Source organism: Piliocolobus tephrosceles, chromosome 19 (assembly GCF_002776525.5).
Source record: "Piliocolobus tephrosceles isolate RC106 chromosome 19, ASM277652v3, whole genome shotgun sequence".
Lineage (NCBI taxonomy): Eukaryota > Metazoa > Chordata > Mammalia > Primates > Cercopithecidae > Piliocolobus > Piliocolobus tephrosceles.
The window spans coordinates 36,173,583-36,192,260 of record NC_045452.1 but is presented as its reverse complement, the minus strand read 5'-3'; the positions used below and the strand labels follow the sequence as shown (position 1 = coordinate 36,192,260).

The window sequence follows — 18,678 nt, the reverse complement described above, 5'->3', positions numbered from 1 at the left end:
CAGGGTCGAGGGTGACCAGGGTCGAGGGTGACCAGGGTTGACGGTGGCCAGGGTCGAGGGTGACCAGGGTGGAGGGTGGCCAGGGTCGAGGGTGACCAGGGTTGACGGTGACCAGGGTCGAGGGTGGCCAGGGTGGAGGGTGACCAGGGTCGAGGGTGGCCAGGGTCGAGGGTGACCAGGGTTGACGGTGGCCAGGGTCGATGGTGGCCAGGGTCGAGGGTGACCAGCCGTCAGGTTTCTGTGACATGGGGCTCTCCGTGGTCACTGGGCATGCGTGCCAAGGCCTTCTGCTGTCAGACATGTCAGGGATATCTCTCCCCGGCCCCCCAGGTGGGCCCAGGATGGGCTGCACACAAAGGGTGGGTGGGCCGAGGTCTGAGGGCCTGGAGTGAGCACGGCAGCCCTGGCCCAGGCTGCTCAGGGACCAACAAGGGGCCTCCAACACCCTGAACATCTGCATGAGGCGGCCCAGGCAGGCCTGTCGGCTGAGCTGCGGGGTCTGCACGGCTGCCCTGTCCAGGGACACTGACGTGGTGGAGCCGTGTCAGTTCTGACATGGACAGAACCCGGGACTGGGCTCTGGGCAGGGACTGAGACTGACCCCGCCTCGTCCACCACGGGCGCCTGATCGAAGCCCTTCTCCCGGAGGATCTCGATGGTGTGCTCACAGGAGACAGTCGGCAGCACGGTCAGTGGGGCCGACAGGCTCAGCTCCTGAACACGGAGGTGCCACCACCTGAGGGAAGAGGGCAGGCGGGGGGTCAGGATACGGACACATGCTCTTGTCCCCCCACCGGGCAGCACCTCAGCAGGAGGCCACGGGGACCACTCTCCTGCCTGTCACACTGGGCAGGGCCAGCACAGGCCACGGGGCAGTGGGTCTCCGGCCGAGGAGTCTTACCAGGGCTTCTTCTCCATGAGGTCCTCCTCCTTCAGAAAGCCCTTCTGCAGCATCCACCTGTCGCTCAGGAACTTGGTCCTGCGGGATGGGGGCGTCACCAGGGTCCCGCAGGGCCCCACTGGTCCTCCACCCATGCTGAGGGGCAGCACCGCCTGCCCAGCCCCTCTCCTGGACCTCACTGGTACTGCAGAGACCCCCAGGTGCTGGCTGGAGGTCCCAGGAGGAAGCCTGTGGGCTGGACTTCCTGCCCCCCATGGCCAACAAGCGTGTGTGAGCATGCACACAGCCATCACTCAGGCACTCATATAAACACGTCCTCTCATGCTCGCCCTCTGCCCCTCGCACACTCACACATGCACGGGCACGCGTGGCAAGCTGGCCAAGCATGTGGCGAGATGGTGTTCTTGCACTGACGGGGGTGGGCAGGAGCCCTGCACAGGGCAACTTGGCCCTGGGCACCAGATATGAATCACCCCACACCGGGGAACCCAACTGGGGGCACCCACCAGCCAGGCCTGGGCCCCCCAAGGGCAGCTGAGCTCTTGGGAGCTGTGTAGCCCCTGCAGCTTGCAGGCCATGGAGGAAACCCTTCAGGTGCAGGAGGCACGGCATGGGGGTCTCTAGACACCCGCCCCGGTGCCGCCCCCAGAGAGCAGGTGCAGAGCAGCTGCAGTCTCAGCCCGGCTGCCCGGTGACCAGCGAGGTCTGTGGCATTACTGCCCGAGGGGCCTCTGGGCAAAACAATCACAGCACATCCTAGGGGGCCACCTGGGCAGCAGGGCTCTTGCCACCTGGGCAGCAAGGCTCTTGCCACCCGGGAAGCACTCGGTCCCAGCCTGGAGTTTGGGGGAAGCAGTAGAGGGAGTCGGGGTGGAGAGGAGGTGGCACAGGGCCCAGCCCAAGAGGACGTCAGTCCATGTGGCCAGGGCTACCCCTTGGAGCTCACGGACCCTAGAGCAGTGAGGGGGGCAGATACCAGAGAGGGACGGACAGGAGGGACAGAGAGGGAACCACCACCTTCCATGCCCCTCCCGTCAGGGCTGTCCCTGTGCACTGATTTTCACAGCACTAAGGGGCTGGGAAGCCCAATAGCATGAGGGCACCCGGGCAGGAAAGAGCAGGCAGTGCTCACAGGGCCCGCTGGCTTCCTCCCCTCCCAGCTCTGGCTGCCGACTCTCAGGTGAGGCATCCAGGGAAGGGTGGCAGGGCAGAGAGGAGCAGGGACCTGGGAGGGCAGCCATGTCTTACATGTAGTTCCGCACCGAGTCGGGCAGAATGACCACGCAGCGCTGGCCCTCCTGCAGCTCCTGCGCGGCCTTCACGGCCACCGCCATCGTGCTGCCAGCACTGCCACCTACAGAGAGGGCCATGAGTCGGATGCACCAAGGTGCGTGCGTGTGGGTGCATGCACATGCATGAATTGTGCACACGAGTCAGATGCGCCAGGGTGAGTGCGCATGGGTGCACCCGGGTGCATGAATTGTGCACCTGCATGCATGGGAGTGTGTCAGACATGCTTCGAAGGATCCGTCAAGAGGGGCTGCCTCTGGGAAAGGGGCTGGGAGGACCCCACTTCTCCGTGAGCATCGGCATCCTCCTTGTGCACCATGGAGTTTTCATGTCCACTCGGGGCTTCATAACAAAACCCTCACCCAGGAAACAAAAAATCTGGGAGCAAGAGGGGCTCCTGCTAGGCTGGGGTGGGCACTGGTGCCAGGAAAATGCCTGCGGTGGGGCTGCGGCCCCTGGCAAACCTCCTGGCCCTGAGCCGAGAGCCAGCGATGCTCTGAGGACGGAGTCCCCAGCACCACTCCTGCAGGCTGCCTGAGTGCACACTGGGCTCTGCTTTATAAACAACAGACCAAGGCTCATGGTGACACCAGCTGTGCCTAGGATCCCTGAAGTCAGAGTCTGAGGCGTCTTCTCCGGGCTTAGTTTGAGGGTGCACACAGCAGTCGAGAAGGTCTAAGTCTGCACCAGGAGCACCCGCAGGAAGAGAGGTGCCCTCCTCTGTAGCGGGGCCCATGGACCTGCTTTCAAGCCCCAAAGGCAGGGGCTTGTTTCTCCACCAACACGGGGAACAGGGAGACTGAGATAGGGAGAGCCCAGCGTTTACGGGCACCAAGACACCTTTCATGACAGATGACAGATACGTCTGGGAAATGGTTTTCTCTTTTCTTTTTTTTTTTTTTTTTTGAGATGGAGTTTTTGCTCTGTTGCCCAGGTTGGAGTGCAACGGCACGATCTCGGCTCACTGCAACCTCCACCTCCCAGGTTCAAGCAACTCTCCTGCCTCAGCCTCCTGAGTAGCTGGGATTACAGGCATGCGCCACCACGCCTGGCTAATTTTGTGTGTGTGTGTGTGTGTTTAGTAGAGATGAGGTTTCACCATGTTGGCCAGGCTGGTCTCGAACTCCTGACCTCAGGTGATCTGTCCGCCTCAACCTCCCAAAGTGGTGGTATTATAGGCATGAGCCACCGCGCCTGGCTAGGAAATGGTTTTTCAATCAAGACTTGCTTCCAGTCTTTAGTTTGGGGCTCAGCTATTGCCCACGCTGAGGGCTGGTTTCCTTCCACTTTCCCTGTCACCACCTGCAAAGTGACATGACACAGGGAATGCACATGTAAAAACCTCATATGTCCCTGCCTGGGTTTTAGAAGCTGGTGTGTGCTCTCTAAGTCCCCAGATGTCCAGATCAACTGTGGTCCCTACAGCCTCTGCTGCCTGTGTGGCTGGTCAGTGGCATTGCCAGCCCCCAAGCAGGTGGGCAGAGGGGCACGGAGTGGGAAGAAGGTGAGTGGGGTCGATCCTGGACAGCCTCAGGCTCCAGAGCCCTTCCCCAGTTGTTCCGGGGTGCTCGCAGCACCCAGTCCTGGCCATGGGCCCCGTCAGTGCAGAGCCACTGCCCCAGGGGCCCTGGTGGGCTTGATGAGAAACAGTAAGTGCCAAGACAGCTTTAGCCTTGTTCTAGAAACACATTCTGGAAGGCAGCTCGAAGCCCTGCCCCGTGGCCTCCTGCCCTCATCTGAGCAGGTGACCACACTGGGCAGTTGAGGACCCAGGCAGACAGACAACACCTGCGGCTCGTGGCCACAGCAGTGACACTCTTCAGAACTGCTGTCTTACACATGCAGGCTGGTGGCTGGCAGAGGGTGTGCCCCCAGCCATCCCCAGTGCCCCATCCATCTCTGCCATCCCCGTACCCCCGTGCCTGCCACCCACTCACCACACAGCAGCCCCTCTTGCGCGATGAGCATGCGGGCAAAGGTGAACGCCTCCTCGTCGTTACTCTTGAACCATTTGTCCACCACCTGAGCGGGACCCCCACAGCCCGTCAGTGTGGGAGCCGCTTCCGGGTGGCCAAAGGGGTGAACAGCCTTGTGGTGGACCCCGTGTCTAGGCAGCAGGACCCCAGAGGTCACGCCCCAGCCTCTCCCTCTGGGATCGGCACGTCTGCAGACCTTCCAGTTCTAACACGTTTTGCAGACAGTAAAACTGCCCGCCAGCCCCACTGAGCATCCGTGTGACCTGCAGGGGCCCTTTGGTCTCCGCTCTCACTCAGGCCAAATCCACCTTTTTGGCTCTTAACAGAGTTTTCTGGGGCCTTAATTTTCCCATGTTTTCCCTGCTCCCTGCCTGTCCCACCCGGGCTACATCCCTTGGTGAGGTCAGGCCACACGTGCGGACAGCGTCCCCCAGTCTACTTTGTCTCGACCTGCGAGATCAGCTTCTCACCACGCGTGCCGGGGCTTGCCCTTCTGTTCCCCTCAGCGGAGCAGCAGGTTGGGGCCCAGGGTCAGCCAGGTTCTCCAGTGTGAGGGTGAGTTACAGGCTGCACTGGCACTGCGGCCGGGCTCAGGACTCGACCTACCGTCCTGTCCAGCACCGTGGGGATGAAGTCATAGCCGATCCCCTCCACCTCGTAGGTTGTCTGCTCTGTCTGGTTCAGCTCCTCTGGCTCCGCGAGGATGGACCCTTCGGGATCCACCCCAATGATCTGCAGAGTGCGCGGCTTCAGGGCTGAAGGCCAGCAAAAGCCCCTGATGGACACGCCTGACTATTCTATCATCGGAGTGGCCAATACTGCCGTGAGCAAGCGCCTGTTAACACTGTGCCCACGGTGGTGGCCTGTTCCCGGCCTCAGAGGCAGGACGAGAAACCCAGGAACCCAGGCCCCAAGTATTAAAGCGATAGTGACCTTGTCTGGACTAAACGTTCAGTGCAGGGCGCTCAGAAGTGAAAGCAGGTGTCTGGGAGGAAGTGACCTCCCCGGGGGCTTCTCGGAGTGGGGTCCCCAGGACAGCCCAGACAGACCACCCTGCGGCGAAGCACCAGAACCTTAGGGGACAAAGGGCATTGCTGGGCAGTGATGTCTTTTTCAAGGGCAAGCAACAAGGAGGTAACACTCTTGTCTCATCAGTGGGACCTTTCTAGGCACCTGAGACCTGCCCTTAACCCTGAGTCCAGGAACCCTCGCCAACTCCCTCAAACCCCAGGTAAGGGGCAGACTCGGGACCAGCGGACTCAGAGCTCCTGGCTGATTCTCAGAGCCCCTAGATGGAACTCCAACCCCCCACTCAGCGCAGGAAGCCCCGCCAAGACGCTGGCCAGTGAGCGAGCACCCAGCCCCAGCTCCTCCGGGTCACGAGCTGCTGGTGCCTTATCTGTCAAGCACCATCTTTCCAAACACCTCCCAAGCAGTGTAGAAATACCGCAGAAGACAGTGCGCTGAGCAGATGGTGAGGAATGAGAGCTTTCAGTTCAGAAGTCGGGGCCCCTCCGCGCTGCCCCTCCCAGGCTCGGTCACACCACTCACCCTGCATCCAGGACACTTCTCCTTCAGCTTCCTGGCAATGCCCGTGATGGTGCCACCCGTGCCCACTGAAGCCACCAGCATGTCCAGCTTCCCTGGCGGATGGATAACATTCTCAGGTCCTCGCCTGGCCAGCCCATCACTCATAGTAATAATCACTGAAAACACACTCAGCCCAAACCATGGCGGGTGACCAAAAAGTTCAAAAGACAGACTTCTCCAGTTGGAGCAGCCCTCATGGCTGCCCTTGGTCTGTGAAAGCCTCAGAAACAGGCAGCCTGGGGCACCCCAGCCCAGTCTTTGCTCAATGACACTCGGCCCCTAAAACCCCCATTTGGCTGGATGCAGAAAGACAGGACCCTGTCCGGGGGATGCAGGCGCTGAGGGTGGGCACAGGGAGGCTTCCAATTAATCCCCTCCACGGGCTGTTGGATGTTTGCGTGGTGTGAGTGAGTTAACTGAATTGGCACAGGAAATGGAATCAGTCATTCAGGCTTCAGCTCAGAAACTCGCTGGGCGCTCGCACTGCTGGTGGCCAGCACAGGCATCTGGCAGACAAGCCACGGCAGGGAAAGACTCAGTGACGGGGGGCCGCTTGGGCACCCGTGCTGAGACAGGACTGCTTTTGCCAAACGAGAGAGTTCCCACACATAAAGCCCAAACAAGCAAATGCCTGGACCTTACAGCCTGGTTCCTGGGCATGGACTGAGGGTGTGCTCCAGCCCATGCCAACACCGGATTCCCAACAGGAAGCCAGGGCGCCAACCTCCTGGCAACTTCTCTCTAAAGGGATCTCTTGGGAAAACATCAGTGCCAACCCCCACAGGCCTTGGCACCAAGTCCCTGGAAAAGGGCCCAAGGAGCCGGCCTCATGCCTGTAACAGAGAATGAACTCATCGCAGATGTCGCCAGCCCGGTTCTGCAGATGAATTTGATGCCGAGTCAGGGCATGATCCTGGCTGAAGTCCCAGCTGTGAGCCCGGCACCAGCCTGGGCCCTGAACAGACTCATTCCCTACATTCTCTGTGGGAGGAGCCCCTGCAGACCTGCAGAGATTGCTGGGGAAACAAATACAGCCGTGCCCTGTGTTTGGTGTTACAGATAAGGCACAGGCAGAGGCCAAGAGGGCACAAGGGAGGGAGGAAACTGTTCTAGAGAAATGCTGTAGATAGCATTTCACAGAGGGAATATTTGAGCTGGGTTTTGAAGGGTGAATAGGAGTTCACCAAGGAGAGGGCAAGAGATTTGTACACTCCCAGGCAGCCAGGGATAAATGCAATCAAGACGGACAGAGGGACGGACAGAGGGATGGACAGAGGGACGCACCATCACACTGCTGTAGGATCTCATCAGCGGTGGTGTCGTAGTGAGCCAGGGGGTTGCTGGCATTGCGGTACTGCATAGAAAGAGAGCAGAGCCTGTGAGCTGGCCCCCGACACCTCAGTCACCCCCACATCCCTGACCGAGACCCTCCTAGGGAATGCCCGTCTCCAGGCCCCAGGCGCCTCACCTGGTCTAGGATGTGAGAATTGGGGATTTCATTCTTCAGCCGCCAGGCCACACCCACGTGTGACTCTGGGGAGTCGAACCTGGCATTGGTGGGCGTCCTCACAATCTCGGCCCCCAGGGCCCGCAGCACATCCACCTGCAGGAGGGAAGGCGGTGGCCTGCACCTTTTGCCTGGCCCAGGCACCCTCATCCCCTGCCCTATGACCCTGCCCCCGGCTGTGCCCACCCACCTTCTCCGAGCTCATCTTCTCCGGCATCACGATGATGCAGCGATAGCCCCTCACAGCCGCAGTCAGGGCCAGCCCGATCCCTGAGGGCACACAGAGGATGAGCCCCCCAAGCCCCGCCCCACCCCTGCCTGGGACATAGGGGCACACCCCGATGCCGGTTCCCCTAGGGCCCAGGGAAGAGGCTTCTGTGGGATTCCAAAATTGCCCAACATAGCTGCTTCTGCCTTCAAGTGCAGGGGAAGAGAGGCTGCCAGAGGCAGGAATAAAAGGTACATGCCAAGGAGGAGGAAGGAGCAGTGCAGGACGGGAGATCTGGTTCCTCCAGGCCCGGCTGGGTACATGAGCACAGGAACAGTAGACTCCAGGTGCTCGTCCCATGTGCCAGGCACTGCCAGGTGCCATCGCCCCAACAGCATTGGCACTGGCCCCGACCGCTGGTCAGAGGGAGCTGGGCTGGGACACATGCCGGCAGCGGGTGCGAGATGCCAGGGAGCAGGCGGCCGGGTGGGCCAGCACATGCAGCTGCAGCTCAGCCATCCCCCCCGGGTTCCGCAGGCTCAGCATGGGTAGGGGACAGCCAGCCAGGCCACCCCTACTGGGCCGGGCACCCACCGGTGTTCCCAGATGTCGGCTCGATAATCGTGTCCCCCGGCTTCAGCGTCCCGGCGCGCTCAGCATCCTCAATCATCCGCAGGCTGATGCGGTCCTTCACGCTCCCGCCCGCATTGAAGAACTCACACTTGGCCACTGGGAGGCAGAGATGAATCACAGCAAAGATCCCGACTGCCCCCCAGTGATTCCTGCTCACCCCCCATTACCTGATACACCCCAGGATGGGGGGTGGGCTTGGGGGTCTGTGGGTTCTGAAAAATCGCCACCTCTCCACTCACCTCCCCTACACTTGCACCTGGGCGCTCGCCCATCAGAGCTTCTCCCCCTGCAGCCCATCCTACTGGCCCTGCAGGGTGCAGAGCAACTCTGTGGGAACCAGAGAGGCATAAGCAGCCCCCCGGGGGGGGGGGGCGCCACAGAAAACCCCATCCCCCCACCCACAAGCTGGGCGTGTGGCGGGTGGGCGCCTGGATTTGGGTCCCCTATGCCCCATGCCCAGCCATACCTGGCAGCCCCTGCCAAAGCAGCTTGATGTCCTGAAGCCACGGCACTGGCCACACCCCAGCCCCATCGGATGGGGACTTCCAAACTCTCCCTACAGCCTCCCATTGTCCTCCTTCCCCTGTGGGGAGTCACCTGCCCTGGGAAGGGTTCCCTGCTTGGTCCCCACACAAGACCAAGGCCTTCACTTGCACATCTTTCCTTTTTTTTTGAGATGGAGTCTCACTCTGTCGCCCAGGCTGCAGTGCAGTGGCATGATCTCGGCTCACTGCAAGCTCCGCTTCCCGGGTTCACGCCATTCTCCTGCCTCAGCCTCCCCAGTAGCTGCGACTACAGGCGCCCACCACCTCGCCTGGCTAGTTTTTTTTGTATTTTTAGTAGAGATGGGGTTTCACCGTGTTAGCCAGCATGGTCTTGATCTGCTGACCTCGTGATCCGCCCACCTCAGCCTCTCAAAGTGCTGGGATTACAGGTGTGAGCCCCCGTGCCTGGTCTGCACTTCTTTTCTTATTGCAGGTCCTCCCTCCCTCTCCAGCTCTTAAAAATACTCATTTTTTAAGAGAGAGAGAGAAAGAGACTGGGCTGCATGAAATGTGATTTGAGGGACCTGGGACCAGCCCGCAGCACCTCAAAACTTCTGAAAGCCACCGCCAGACAGGTGTTGCCCCTAGAACCAGGCCGAGGTACTGTGTGGTGGGGAGGACTCCCGGGGCCTGGCCCGCCGCAGGTCTGCATTTCCAGACCCCAGATTGAGATGGGGGCTAATTTTTGTCATGTGAGGAGAAGTAAACCTGAGATTAAGGGTGTTCCTTGGGTGACTTCTGGAACTCAGAAGTGGAAAGGGGTTATTCCTAATTTTATAGCAAGGGCTATTGTTATAATTAAGGATGGGAGTTGGTCGGGTCCCACACTGTGAAGCCCTCAGTTAGATATTTCTCACCCACGCCTGGGGACCAGCTCCGAAGCAGAAATCAGAGCTGGGTGGCCTCAGGCAAGCCACGTGACCGACCTGACCCTCGGTGTGTCTGTCTGTAAAACGGGCGTTCCCAAACCTACTTCGAGGGCAACTGCCAAGTTTAGATGCCGTCCTGTGCGGAGCACAGCGGGTAGCCACGCTTGCTGCGTCCAAGGGTCCTTACTGTCTGACAAATGAGCACAGAGCCGGCCCTGCTGCCTTGGGGGTCTCTGTGAAGGGGGCTGCTCTGATGCAGCTCTGAGAATTCCTTCCCTAGAGGGGCAGAGGAGGGCCAGGCTCCCAGCAGGCCCCTCCTGGGAATCTGCGATCAGTTCCCAATGCACCGACCATTGACTTCCTTCCCCCCAGCGCCTGCCCCAGCTCTCACAGGTCCCCCGGCTGTGACATGACAGCATTTCAGGAGGAAAAAGTCCCATGTTACTGGTTCCCTCTCCTTCCCACTCAAACTGCACCCCCTCCATCTGGCCCGGTCTCAGGGTTCTCCGCGGCACCTGTGCTGCCGCCCTCCGAGCTCCCTTGGCCTCGGTCATCTGAAATATGAAATTCCGTCCCCGCCTTGTCCCCAAGGCCTCTGCACCCACAGGTTTCTCCAGGACGCTGCTGAGGTCTACCAGGGCCCTGAGCTATTGGCGAAGAGCGACCCTTATGAATTTCTTCCACCCTCTTGAGCCTGGAAACTGCGCCCTGCAAAGAACTGCCCTTCCCCGGAGGGCTCACAGCAGACCTCAGGTGACCCCCTGTGTACCCAGGACGAGGCCAGCCACAGACCCTCCAAATTTCCATTCTCTGTCTCGTAAATGATGAGCTGAACTGTCTGTCCCCATGAAGCTGGCAAGACAGAGGCAACCGCTCCCTGGGCAGTGGGTGGCTCACAGCTCGTGCTAGGACCCGTCCCCGTCTGCCTAGGAGGCAGGACGCAGACCCTCCCCACCTGCTTGCTTCTGCCTTTGACCCTCACCCGGCTCTTCACACCCTCGCTCCTTCCACTCCAGCCTCAGTTCAAAGGTCAGCTGTTTGTTCCCTGGTCCATCAGCTGGGGAGCCACTCTGGTCACCCTCTGACACAACGCCCTGTTGTGTGTTTTTCCCAAATTTAAACTGATATGATCTCAGCCACTCATTAACCAGCGTGTTTTCCGATCCCAGGGCCTTGCCTAAGGGACCCATCCCAGCACCCCCCAGGCCCACGGAGCCCAGTGTAGATGGAGGAAGCCCCTCTCAAAAGCCAGGGCACTCACGGAGCTCACACTTCAGGCCAAACTTCTTCCCAATCTTGTTGATTCTGACCATAGGGGTGTCCCCAATTTTCTTCAGAATATCTGGCAAGATTTTTGGAGATTTTGCCCTGAAAGAGGAGTCCACATTTACTCAGGAAAAAAACAAAACAAAGTAGTACCGGCCCTGGCAGCCCAAGGCCATTGTCTGACACAAATCAACAGTCAGAGAACTGGCTTTATCTGGATGGTTGTTACACACATCTACACAGATACCCCTAACACACACCATACACACACACCACACACACACGTCTGAAACACACATACCACATACACACGCCTGAAACACACATACACCACACACATGCCTGAAACAGACACCACACACACACGCCTGAAACACACACACCACATACACACACCTGAAACACACGCATACCACACACATGCCTGAAACACACACACACCTGAAACACACATACACCACACACATGCCTGAAACACACACACACACCATACACACACCTGAAACACACACACCACACACACGCCTCAAACACACATGCCTGAAACACACACACCAACACACCTCACACACGCCTGAAACACACACACCTGAAACACACACACCACACACACGCCTGAAACTCATCTGGGGACACACATGGTTCACAGCGGTGTCCAGACCTGCAACCCCTCCCTGGCCCTTGCAGTTCCAAGGTCACCCCATGGCTCTGACCCTGAGCCTCCTCCTCAGCACAGGCACCTGCAAAACAGCCAGGCTCCTTGGGCCCTGCCCCCCAGGAAGCGATCCTTACTTAGACCTGGGTGCACCCAGCTCCCGGATGTCCTGTGGCATGGAGGGAGTGCCACATTTGCAGGGAGAGCCGCCCTGAAGGCCCAAACAGGCGCCAACAAGAGGAGTCCAATCGCGCCCTTCCCAGGGAGCAGAGGGCAGTCCTGCCAGGTGCCCAAGCTGTACAGGGACCAGGGAGGCTCCCTCGGAAGCAGTTCTTGGCGGAAGGGAACCAGGCTTGGCAAGGTGCAGAAAGCCAGGGCCAGGTGGAAAGTCAAGCCCCCGGGTGACAGCACCGGGCGTTAGTTCATTCGCTCAGTTCAGGCATCCGGCCAGGCAGGCAGGAAGAGGCCCGCCTCCCTGCAGCAGGTGTGCGGACTCAGCACTGGGCCTCCGTGGCTGTGAAGTTACCTGAGAAGTTTCTAGAGGTGGTCAGGGCCAGGCCCAGAGCACTCAGCAAGATAAAGGATCCGACTTGCAGGGATAGCCCTGGAGCCCCTTATCTCAAGGACTCCCACTTCCACAGCCCAACAGGCTCCTGGGAGGACACCCCACACTGTCCTAGAATGAAGCCCCAACTCCTCCCCCACCTCTGCAGCACCTCCCTGCAACCCTGCTGTTCTCGGGGGTCCTCTGACTGGAGACAAGCGGCGTGGGCTGTGCATCTCAGGATGGGGGTGTCTTCGGAGGATGAATGAGGCGTGTGTGAGGTGCAGGTACAACACCATCTTACAACCTGGAGGGCATCGTCTCCATCTCATGCCCTAGAGTTAGGAGCTCACGGAGCCCTCAGGAATCCAGCCTGTCTTCCCTGCCCACTCTACCCCCCAGCAGCCACTCCCGACCTCACCGGGCCTCTCACCCACTGCTCTCTCAGGTCTGTTTTGGCAGCAAGAGCCCATCCTCCTGGCTGCCCACCCATCTGCGTGGCCTCCCGAGCTCCCAACACTGACTGTGTTCAACTCTCAGACCTTCTGGGTTTGTCAATTGTCACTTCTTCTATTGCTGCACTGAGAGTGGTTCCACCCAGCCACCCCACCCGTTCTGAACTGTAAATCAACAACCATAAATGCTGGTAGTGCTGTACACAAAGTAGGAATCATAATCCCGCACTTCGGGAGGCCGAGGCAGGCAGATCACCGGAGGTCAGGAGTTCAAGACCAGCCCGGGCAACATGGTGAAATCCCATCTCTACTAAAAATACAAAAACCCACTGGGCGTACTGGCACGTGCCTGTAATCCCAGCTACTAGGGAGGCTGAGGTAGGAGAATCTCTTGAACCTGGGGGGCAGAAGTTGCAGTGAGCTGAGATTGTGCGACTAGCACTCCACCCTGGCGACAGCGAGACTCTGTCTCCAAAAAAACAAAACAAAACAAAAAAAGGAATCAAACATCTAAGAAGCACATTCTTTGATGATCTATCTGTTCTCCTCCAAGGAGATTACACTAAGGAAATAAATATAATCCTAAGGCTTAGAGAGATTGATTTCAGTTTCGTGCTGGGGTAGGGATTTTTGTTTATTTGTCTTTTCTGCTGATAGAGCTTCTGCACCTTGAGCAGGGCACAAATGCACAAGGCGCTCAGGAACGACTTGTTGGCTAAATGAATGTGTAGTATTTTCTATTGCAGTTATTTAAAATGTATCAATGTATCTACCCAGTAGAGGGCTTACAAAATGACAGCTTCTTCACTGAACAGTCTGTGCAACCAGAAAAACAGCCCACTATGGAAAAATGTTTAATGCCTAGGGGAAGTCTCCATGACCTAGAGTTAACAGAAAAGTGCAGGCTGGGCTGGGCACGGTGGCTCACGCCTGTAATCCCAGCACTTGTGGGAGGCCAAGGCAGGTGGTCACTTGAACCCAGGAGTTCAAGACCAGCCCGGTCAACATGGTGAAACCCCGTCTCTCCTAAAAATACAAAAATTAGCTGGGCGTGATAGTGGGCGCCCGTAGTCCCAGCTACTTGGGAGGCTGAGGTGGGAGGATCCCTTAATCGGGGGAGATTGAGGCTGCAGCAAGCCATGATTGTGCCACTGCATTCCAGCTTGTGTCTCAAAAAAATAAAATAAAATAAAAGAGAGTGCAGGCAGGATCCTGGTCACTCATCTCCAGCGAACGCACATGCACAGCCACAGACTGGGGAAAGCATGTGACCTGGGCACATTTATTTATTTATTTTTTCCAGAAATACCTAGTGAGCATCCACTGTCTTGCCAGGTGCTGGCCTAGGCGCTGGGCTGCAGCGTAAGGAGGCCTTGGCCTCAGAGCCTCATCTACACAGCATGCCCCCACCCCCAGCTCCTCAACCCAGAGTGACTACACGGGGGCCACACCTCATGTCCTCCAGGCTGTGTGGTATCCAGGTAACAAACTCCTGCCCTGCAGGTTACGGATCAACCCTCTTGTGATCAAAAGCAGGACTTACGGGACCGTGTGGTGATGCGGGGACTCAGAGGCAGGCCGGCCCAGCTGCCAGGTGCACCTGCTCGGGGCATCGGGCCGGATCCACAGGGGCTCCTTGGCTTCCTTATCCCCTGGGAGCCCCTTCTCCAGGCTCCCCTGCGCCGAATGTGGCCCTGAGCTGTGGGGGCAGCCTATGGGCCCCACTTCTGCCTGGGGGGTCTCAGAAGGCATGCTGGGACCTGGCAAAGCAAGGAGAGAGGCATCGGTTCAAGCTCAGATGCTGTGGGGACCAGCGAACCCTGCTGACCCGGTCCCCTCCGGGCGGGGTGCTCTGGTCCCTCAGAGAAGCCCAGGAAGAATTACACAAAAACACAGGCACCAGCCCTGTGGGCAGCCGCTTGGCCATGTCTCCTCTGTAGGCACATACAAAAAATAAAAAAAAAAAAGAAACAGACAGTTGCTTGGGCCGGGTGCAGTGGCTCACGCCTCTCATCTCAGCACTTCGGGAGGCTGAGGCAGGAGGACAATTGAGTCCAGGAGGTTAAGACCAGCCTGGGCTTCAGCCTGGTCTCCATTTAAAAAATAAAACAACGGCCGGGCGCAGTGGCTCAAGCCTGTAATCCCAGCACTTTGGGAGGCCGAGACGGGTGGATCACGAGGTCAGGAGATCGAGACCATCCTGGCTAACATGGTGAAACCCTGTCTCTACTAAAAGAAAAAAAATACAAAAAACTAGCCAGGCGAGGTGGCGGGCGCCTGTAGTCCCAGCTACGCAGGGGGCTGAGGCAGGAGAATGGAGTGAACCCGGGAGGCGGAGCTTGTAGTGAGCTGAGATCTGGCCACTGCACTCCAGTCTGGGCGACAGAGCGAGACTCCGTCTCAAAAAAATAAAAAATAAAAAAATAAAACAACAACAACAAAACAGATGCTTGTACACCCATGCTCACTGCTGCACTATTCACAAGTCAAAAGGTGGAGGCAGGCAGCCCATGTATCTGCGGATGGATGGACGCACACGATAGGCTCATACACACACTAGAATATTTACTCAGCCATAAGAGAAACGAATTCTGGCACACGTTACAACACGGACGAACCCTCAGGACATGATGCCAAGTGAAACGAGCCAGAGACGAAAGGACCAATGCTGTGTGATTCCACTTCCACGAGGGACTTTCGAACGCCCCTCTATGTCTGGCAAATTCATAGAGATAGAAAGTAGAACAGAGGCTGCCAAAGGGAGGGTGATTGTTCGATGGGTGCAGAGGTTGTGTTGGGGATGATGAAAATGTTCTAGGTGGAGATAGTGACAGTGGTTGCATCACATTTACAAATGGTTACAGTGATAAGTGTCATGTGTATTTTTACCCAGGATTAAAAAAAACACACAAGCACCTTGAAATAGATAAGACAAAAAAAAAAAAAAAAAAAGAGAGAGAAAAGAAAGACAGGGCACCCAGGCGAGGCCCCATCTGCTGCCCTTCCTCTGGGGGCACAAAGAACCTATGACCACCTCCCACATCACCCTCTACACAGGGCCCAGGACTGGACTCAGTTCCCCTTCACCCTGCTTTGATTCTCCACATTCAACAGGACACCAAGTCCACAGCCGTCACTCACCGGACAGATGATGCTGACCGGTCGGCGCTGTTCAGACTCTGTAAGGAGACGTGACAGCAAACTGTGTTGTGGGATCCTTGAATAGAAAAGGGGCGTGAGGGGAAAACTGTAAATCTGACTCAAGCATGGACTTTGGTTAACGTTAACAAAGGTTATGTGATCGTGGAATTGGCTCATTAATTGTAACAAATAGGCTGTGCGCGGTGGCTCACGCCTGTAATCCCAGCACTTTGGGAGGCCAAGGCAGGCAGATCACGAGGTCAAGAGATCAAGACCATCCTGGCTAACATGGTGAAACCCCGTTTCTACTAAAAATACAAAAATTAGCCAGGTGTGGTGGTGTGTGCCTGTAGTCCCAGCTACTCGGGAGGCTGAGGCAGGAGAATTGCTTGAACCCGGGAGGTGGAGGTTGCAGTGAGCCGAGATCGTGCCACTGCACTCCAGCCTGGCAACATAGCGAGATTCTGTCAAAAAAAAAAAAAAAAAAAAGTAACAAATACGCAACATCAGTTTAAGATCTTAACAGGAGAAACTGTGGGAACTCTACTATCTATCTTCTCAATTTTTCTGTAAATCTAAAACTGCTCTTTGTAAAATTTTCAAGATGGAGTCTCACTCTTGTTGCCCAGGCTGGAGTGCAGTGGTGCCATCCCAGCTCACTGCAACCTCCACCTCCTGGGTTCAAGCAATTCTCCTGCCTCAGCCTCCAGAGTAGCTGGGATTACAGGCGCGTGCCACCACACTCAGCTGATTTTTGTATTTTTAGTAAAGAGGAGGTTTCACTATGTTGGCCAGGCTGGTCTCAAACTCCTGACCTCAGGGGATTTGCCCCCCTCGGCCTCTCAATTGCTAGGATTATAGGAGTGAGCCACCCCGCCCGGCCTAAAACTGTTCTTTTTTAAAAAGCCTATTAAAAAAGAAAAAGTTGCTGAAGCCGGCTGCATTTGGAAGCCCTTGGAGTATGCAGCTCAGGTGGTCTCTGTGCACAGGCCTTACCCAGGCCTCAGCTTGGCCTCCTGGACTTCCCGGCCTCCCCTCCACCTTTGCAATTCACCAGGCCAGTGGCCAAAGCGGCTTCAAACAACCCTGGAGGGTGGTGCTTTCAAGGTCATGGGACCACAGACTTGTCTGAAAATCCGAAGGCGTTGGATCTCTTCCCCAGAAAAATGCACCCCGCTTTCACAGGTTCGTGTCCCTCCTGAAGTCACCCAAGCGTGCACCTGCTTTTCTTTCTACCCCGACCTTGTAAGAAGCCGCCGCCCTGAGCGGAGCAGCACCTTCCTCGGCGGGTCGCAGGAGTCACCTGCAGGAAGGGACTCTCCGTCTGGCACAGGCCCTGTCTGGCCTGGGGCGCGCACGCTCCGCCGCGGAATCCTCCAGAAAGCCTTGGACCCGAGGCCCTGGCAGACGCAGGCGGCCCAGCGCCTTGCTCTTGGCGCCTCGCCTCGCCCTGGAGCGCTCTCCCGCAAGGTAAGCGGCTGCCGGGACCGCGGATCGCACGCCGCCGGGGCTCTGAAGAACCCAGAGGCGCTCGGCGGAAAGCTCTCCAGGAGACCCGGACCCGAACCCGAACCCGCGGGCTCCCCAAGGCGACAGCGTCAGGCGGCCGGTCGCACGTGCGTCCCGGGGAGGGGGGTTCACCTGGCGTCGCCCGGCCGCCTCCGGCCGCTCCTTAAACCGCAAGACCCCCTTGAGGTCACGACGCTCCCGGGACACCCCTGCACGCGCGCGCCAGCACTCCCGGAGGGGCCTGGGGAGGGCCACGCGCACGGAGAGCGGGAAACTCCTCTAAGCTTCCCCGGGGGAGATCCAGACCGTACCGACACCCGGAAACCGCCGGCCACTCCGCCTCCGGAAGCGACACTTCGGGACAAAGTTGGGGACAAGTGAGCCCAGAAGATCCTCGGGAAGCCGAGTTTCGCGCTCTGCTCTCTCACTCCCCCTCCGCCTCCCCCTTGCATCCTCCAGCTCCGCTGCCGTCTCGCCTGGGGCTCCGGGAAGTGAGGTCCCAGGAAATCCTCCATCCCCACAACGCAACCTGCGCAGAGCCCCGCGTCCCTCCCCCAGCGGGCACCCACCTCGCGTGCCGCCCGCGCAACCACAGCGTTTACCGCCACCCCACACAGTCCGCCGAAAAGGGCGATTTGCAAACAGTCATTTCCCATCCACAATGCAGCGAAAACTCAATGCTGGGCACGAAGCGTGCGTCTCCCCCAGATTCCCAGCCCGCGTCCCCGCTCCACGCTCTGGGACTCGCCGCCAGTGGGGTCCGCTCCGCCGGCGCTGGGGCTGGGGTGGGAGCCCGGGGCCACGTGCACGCCCAAACCCCAGCTTCTGGGCGGCCAAGACCGCAGGCGAGGGCGCGGGTGGGTCAGGGGTCCTGGGAACCCGTCTCGCCGCGATTCGGCGCAGATGATGCAACAGCGGGCGGAGGCGCGGAGGGGGAGCCCCGGACCCAGTTGGGATCCTCCGTCCAGAGCTGGGAGCGGGTCTCGGTGGGGCGGATCTCACCTGGACGGATATGTGGGAACGAGCGGCGAGCTGCTGCCCCGACTGCGGAGAGGCGGAGACGGCGACCCCGGGGTGGCGGCCTCGCTGGGACCCACGGAAAAGGGAGCGGGCGGGCTGCGATTGGCGGAGAGGCGGGGGCGGAGGCCGGTGCCCGCCAATGCCTCGTGGCAGAGCACCCGCGCCGCCCAGCCCCTCCTCCACCCCACCCAGCCCGGGCCCCTCCCCCCAACCCCACCGCCCTGAGACCCCCGCCCTCCCCGGCACCCGGGCTTGCCCCCACCGCAGCTCGCCCGCCCCATTCCCACGCCCTGTTGATTCAACCGCAGACTCGGGTCGCCGCCCCTCCCCCGCCTTCCCCTGCCCCCGCCCGCGGACCCCGGGGCCGTGCGAACGCGCCTACGTGGTGTTCCGATGCTGTTTTACTTGGTTAACTTCTTGCCCTTCGGGAATTTAAGGAACATTTACTAACGAGCTCGAAACGTGCGTCCTGATGGGCGGGGGGATTGCGCGTCCTCCAGGACCGACCCCAAGGGCGTGTGTTGCGGGCCCGGGAGAGGGGGGCGCCGCGCCGGGGAGGGACTCGATGG

The 18,678-nt window shown here is 58.8% G+C and overlaps 1 protein-coding gene across 2 annotated transcripts in view; it reads right to left on the bottom strand.

Annotated features, from left to right (window-relative positions):
• CBS (cystathionine beta-synthase) overlaps positions 1-18,267 on the bottom strand; it is a 27,961-nt gene extending 9,694 nt beyond the window's left edge. The window contains exons 1-14 of one of the 2 annotated variants that reach the window (XM_023192219.2): positions 18,092-18,267; positions 15,581-15,656; positions 13,983-14,199; positions 10,781-10,887; positions 8,067-8,201; positions 7,455-7,534; positions 7,226-7,360; positions 7,042-7,111; positions 5,719-5,810; positions 4,774-4,899; positions 4,129-4,213; positions 2,150-2,255; positions 902-979; positions 602-736 (exon numbers count right to left, since the gene is read on the bottom strand). In XM_023192219.2, coding sequence (XP_023047987.1) covers positions 602-736; positions 902-979; positions 2,150-2,255; positions 4,129-4,213; positions 4,774-4,899; positions 5,719-5,810; positions 7,042-7,111; positions 7,226-7,360; positions 7,455-7,534; positions 8,067-8,201; positions 10,781-10,887; positions 13,983-14,191 — 1,358 coding nt within the window. In that variant the 5' untranslated portion in view covers positions 14,192-14,199; positions 15,581-15,656; positions 18,092-18,267. Of the gene's footprint in view, positions 1-601; positions 737-901; positions 980-2,149; positions 2,256-4,128; positions 4,214-4,773; positions 4,900-5,718; positions 5,811-7,041; positions 7,112-7,225; positions 7,361-7,454; positions 7,535-8,066; positions 8,202-10,780; positions 10,888-11,577; positions 11,842-13,982; positions 14,200-15,580; positions 15,657-18,091 lie in introns of those variants that run through there. The other variant, XM_023192226.2, reaches the window with a different exon arrangement.
• Positions 18,268-18,678: the final 411 nt, after the last annotated feature.